The following is a 5,446-nucleotide window of genomic DNA, read 5'->3' on the forward strand; positions in this document are numbered from 1 at the left end:
AGCGAGCGAGCAGGGCTTTACCACTATATTATGTGGGATCTGGCGGTGGGGGGTGGGGGGGAAGCAGGGAGATCCCAAACCAGCGGCCGAGGGGGGTGGGGGTGTGAGAGCCGCGGCCGCTGCGAGCGCTGCAGATAGGAGACAAAAGAGGCACGAAGTTACTCTCGCAACTTGGACTTACAAAAACGAGGCGGCGGCGGCCGGGGGGAAAAGCCGCCCGCGCTCGGGGCTCCCGAGACTTTTTTTTTTCGTCGCTCTTCGCATTTTTCGCCCGGCTCCCGCCGCCGCCCCGGGGCCGGGCGCCGCCGATGGCCGTGGCCTCCCTCGCCCGGCCGTGACGCCCGAGCGGGCCCCGCCGGGCTCCGCCGCCCCGGGGCCGGCCCCGCATGCCGGGCGCTGCCCGCCGCCCCGCGCCGCTCCCCTCTATGCGGCCCTAGGGCCCGCGGCGCGCAGGGCTCACCATGTCCATGCTCCCCACTTTTGGCTTCACCCAAGAGCAAGTGGCCTGCGTCTGCGAGGTGCTCCAGCAAGGCGGCAACATCGAGCGCCTGGGGCGGTTCCTCTGGTCCCTCCCTGCCTGCGAGCACCTCCACAAGAACGAGAGCGTCCTGAAGGCCAAGGCGGTGGTGGCCTTCCACCGGGGCAACTTCCGCGAGCTCTACAAGATCCTGGAGAGCCACCAGTTCTCGGCGCACAACCACCCCAAGCTGCAGCAGCTCTGGCTGAAGGCGCACTACATCGAGGCGGAGAAGCTGCGGGGGCGACCCCTAGGGGCGGTGGGCAAGTACCGGGTGCGCCGCAAGTTCCCGCTGCCCCGCTCCATCTGGGACGGCGAGGAGACCAGCTACTGCTTCAAGGAGAAGAGCCGCAGCGTCCTGCGGGAGTGGTACGCCCACAACCCCTACCCGTCCCCCCGCGAGAAGCGGGAGCTGGCCGAGGCCACCGGCCTCACCACCACCCAGGTCAGCAACTGGTTCAAGAACCGCCGGCAGCGGGACCGCGCCGCCGAGGCCAAGGAAAGGTACGGCTCTCCAGGGCTCTCCGCGGCTCCCCAGGGCTCCCCAGGGCTCTCCGCGGCTCCCCAGGGCTCCCCAGGACTCCCCAGGGCTCCCCAGGGCTCCCCCGGCTCGGGGCTCACCCGGGTCTCTCCATCTGCCCCGGGCCCGGCTGTGGAAGTCCCGCCGGGAGGAGATGGGCTCTCCGCCTCGGGGGCGCCCAGAGAGCCAGAGGCGAGCGGGCTGGGCGCTCGGTGAAGGCATCTACCCGCCAAAAGTAGCCCCGGGAGAGGCGGCAGAGATCCCTTCCCCGCCGCCACCCCGCTGCAGCCCACTGCTGCCAGGGACGCTTCGCAGGGCCCAGGGCGACTCCTGGTTGAGCGGCGTTGGCGCTTCCTCCCCGCAGGAACCAGGAGCCGTGGCCGGAGGTGCAGCGGGGTCCGGCCCAAGGACAAGGGCTCCGGCCCCGCATAGCTCCCAGCGTGTCCTTGGGGGTTGTTCCCGCCGTGCAAAAAGGGGTGGCAGAGGCACCGCGCGGGTCTGGGGGTTGGTAGCAAATCTGTCCCCTGTCCTCGGCTCCTGGCGTCCTTCTGGGCAAGGAGTGAGTGGAGCGACTTCTCGCCCCGCTCATGACATTGCAGTTCTTATTCGCTCCCCGGTAAGGTGCTCATAGAGGCGCGTTAATAGGTGCGTGTTCTTAGGCCGAATAGGATTGTGCATCTGTGTTTTTCACGCTAAGTGGGATGAAGGGACCATTAATGGCCGAGAAGAGGTTAATGCCTACATCCCTGGCTATTCGGGATGACTTTTCCATCAGCAGTCCCTGTGCCTTAGGAAGGCGGTTCGAAGAGGCAAAAAGGGTCTTTAGTGCGTTCACTGAATTGCCCGGTCTGTACAGGCAATCCTATGATCTGCGCGATTGATTAGCGCATCAGAATCCTGTAAATCCGTGCCTCGGAGGAGAATTCTTTCTATCTTTGCTTTCTCCTAACCGTGTTTCGGAAAGGGGCAGCGCCGCGGGCGCGCTGCTGTGCAGCCCGGCAAATTCGGGCACAGATTTGCTCTATTCATTTCCTGAAACCGTGTTAGAGCTTTAATTTTCCTTCAAATCCTCACAAGTGTTGGTTTTACGAGATGTTAGAGATCCTTTTTATTGCTGATAGCAGGGACTCACCTTCAAATATCCAAAGGAAATGAAGGTTACACTTATTCCATTCCTTTTTTTTTTTCCCGGGGAATCAAATTTTAAAGGTCTCCAGAGACAAATAATATTTTTGACATTGAAAAATACACTCAACCTAATATTACACTCCAGGCGTTGGAAAACAGACCGTTCATGGGATTGCTATCCACTCAAGGAAACCTGTTCAAACAGAGCTTTCTTGTCTGTTTTTATTTTTTTGGCACTAAGTGTCTCCAGCCACATCCTGCAGCCCTTAGTGAGGAAAACCCGTCAGTGCAATACTTGACTTCTCTCGACCAAATCCTGCAGGATAGGGCCCCTCTGCCAGACAGTGTGTTACAAAACTTCCGTGGAAGCTTTTAAATAGACTTGCAGTGCCTTCAGTATGTCAGGCAGAAAAGTGTCTAAAGTATTTCTGCGAGGGCTGTGGAGGCCGCCTAAGCCTGGACAGCAACCCCGACCCTTTCTTGCCTCTCACGTTTCCCCAAAAAACCCCCATATATCGGTATATAAATACATAGATACATCTGCAAGGGCTTGGCCCGCCTCCAGCGATTTCTTGCTATTTACCCGGTGATGAATTTGGGAGCTCTGTGCTGCCTCAGGGAGCCCTTGCCGGCAGTGGCACCGCGGGGCCGGCGGGGCCCATCCCGCCCCAGCAGGGCCCGGAGGAGCAGCGGGAGTGCGGAGCATCTCCCGGGGAAAGCAGCGGGTTAACTCCGGTCTCTCTCCTTGTCGTCCATATTGGGCTATGTTTTGAGCTTGAAGCTCAGAGCTAGGGAAAAAAAAAAATAACATGTCCAGTTACTTCAGCAAAAGGCTTTCCCTCCTGATGTGAGCCCGGGAGGTTGTTCTGCTGCACGGGGCCTGTTGTCCTGCCTGCAGCTCGCCGGGCTTTGGCCTTCTCAGGAGAAATCATGGCTGAACACCTCTTCGGCTCCTAGAGCAGTTTTGAAGTTAAAATGTTGGGTTGTTTGGTTTTTTGGGGGTTTTGGGGGGATTTTTTGGTTCTGTTTTCTTTTTTTCTTTTATTATAATGTCTTCCTTCCCTTCCGCCCCCTCCTCACGCTGTGCAAACCCTTTGGATGCAGAAAATTACGGTTTGGGAAAGTGACACTTTCCGCTGGGCGAGTGGGAGATTATTTACAAGCTTAGCGGACCTTAGACCCAAGTGCCAAACGAAGAGACCTCGGAAGCTGGCAGAGTTTTTAAACCTACTGTTTTTGCACTCCCTTCCCCGGAGCGAGCTCCCCGCCGGCCCCGCTCCCCGGAGCCACGGCCGCATGGTGATTTCCCTCCCTCTTTTGTGTTTCCTCTAGGGAAAACAACGAGAATTCCAACTCCAACAGCCACAACCCGCTCTCGGCGTCAATGAACGGGAATAAGACAGTTTTGGGGAGCTCGGAGGACGAGAAGACGCCGTCAGGGACCCCGGATCACACCTCCTCCAGCCCCGCGCTGCTGCTCAGCTCCAACCCCAGCCTGCAGCCCCTGCACGGCCTGGGCCACCCCCAGGGCCCCAGCGCCATCCCCGTGCCCAGCGCCGACCCCATGCACCACCACAGCTTGCAGGACTCCATCCTCAACCCCATGTCATCTAACTTGGTCGATCTAGGCTCTTAAAACCCTCTACACGCTCCCTCCTTCGCGCCAGCCTTCCTTTACTCAATTTTTTTCTTTTATCCTTTTTTTTTTTTTTCCCTTAATCTTACCAGGGACTTTGAAAGCAATGACAAACACGTTAGTGGATGTGTTGTGCCCTTTGGCAGCAGGCTGGCTGCAGGTTTGCAAGGTAGTGGACTCCGCTGTGGGTGGCTGATGTTGTGAAAAGCCTTAAGGATTGCTTACAGGCTTTTTCAGGCGTGTAAGGACTGTGGGACAGATTTTTCACGGCAGGCTGTAAGGCTGAGCGGTGTAGCAGCTCCTTCCAGCCTTAACTTCACAAATCTCTCAGTGGTGTCACTCGATCGGGCCGCTCTGCGTGGGAAGAGGCACACCGTAATATTTTTAATTTTTTTCGGGGGGTGGGGAAGAAAGGGGAACGCAAGGCTGCTCTTGCCATGCCTGTTTGAAAGTTACACATCGCTCCCGTTATTCTATTGTAGTTATGTATCCGTGGCAGGTGTACGATGTACAATTTCAACTAAGAATACAAAAAGTTGTAGTCAAGATATAGCAGCAACACGCGCTCTAGGCAGACTCTGTAACCTTCTTGTAGCTGATGCTATGCAGAGAGACAGCTTCTTTGGCCTTGTCCATGCGGTGCTTTCGCCATTTGCTGGGTGGGAAAGGAAGTGATGCCCCGGCTCCGGCCCGAAGGAAAGCAGAGGTAGATTTTCCTCCCCTCGGTGTGCAACGCGGGCTGGAGCGGGCTTTAAAAAGAAAACAAGAATTGCTGCTCGAGTTTAGACCTAAACTACAGTATCAACCGCAAAGTCACTCACCTTAGTTTTGTTTATTGTTTATATTATGTGAATACATTCTTTGGAAAATATTTCTGCTTTTATTTTATAATAAAATTTAGAAATCTAACTCAGCCTACGGTGGCTTCACTCGCCCGCGGAGTGTTTTCGGGCTCAGCCCTGGTGGGGAGGCCGGGGAAGGCGGTGTGGGGCGCTCAGAGCCCCGTCTGTCCCGGGCCCGTCGGGGACCCGCCCCGGGGAAGGGCAGAGCGCCGGGGGCAGCTGCACCGCCCTGCGGGAGCCGAGAGCCAAGGGCAGGGAAAGGACGGGCCGTGCGGGCCCTGGGGGAGGCGGAGAGGTCTCCCACCTGCCCCCTGAGGGCACGGCCGTGCAGGCTGCGGGTTTTTCTGCCCCGGCAAAAAGCCGCCCCTCTCCCCCCACACCTCGCCCCGAGCACGGGTGGGCAAAGCCAGCCTGGCCAGAGCGGGGTCCAGCGCGGCTGAGCTGAACGCCTTTCCTGAGCCTGCTGGGTGCTGGGAAGGAGATACCTCTATTCCCCTCCTTTCTCTTTCTTTCTTTTTCATTTCCCTTCCTGTAAGCACCGGGTAGCAAAAAAGACACGCAGGTTGTTTGCCAGTTTACCGCATTAAAAGAGCTCTGGACTCTCACAATTTGCTCCCTCGTTGTCTTTGCTAGAAGCCGAATGTGTTATGTGCTTAAAATGTTCTCAGAAGTTGCAAACAGCTTTATAGCTTCATTTTTTTTTTTTTTGTCCTTTTAAATCTTCTTTAGAATTATTTTCTTGTGAAAAATAAACTCTATGGCTTCAAGCGGGATAGAAATATGCGTAGATCAGCAAAGATCGT

The 5,446-nt window shown here is 56.9% G+C and overlaps 1 protein-coding gene across 1 annotated transcript; it reads left to right on the plus strand.

The window, feature by feature from the left end:
- Positions 1-461: 461 nt before the first annotated feature.
- Positions 462-4,672, plus strand: SIX2 (SIX homeobox 2; the record flags this gene model as incomplete). The annotated part of the gene is made up of 2 exons (XM_083858296.1): positions 462-1,021; positions 3,498-4,672. The coding sequence occupies 2 exons, from the start codon at positions 462-464 to the stop codon at positions 3,799-3,801; spliced, it is 864 nt and encodes a 287-aa protein (XP_083714422.1). The 3' UTR covers positions 3,802-4,672.
- Positions 4,673-5,446: the final 774 nt, after the last annotated feature.

The sequence above is a fragment of the Zosterops lateralis genome (genome assembly GCF_965231275.1).
Source record: "Zosterops lateralis genome assembly, chromosome: 3".
Lineage (NCBI taxonomy): Eukaryota > Metazoa > Chordata > Aves > Passeriformes > Zosteropidae > Zosterops > Zosterops lateralis.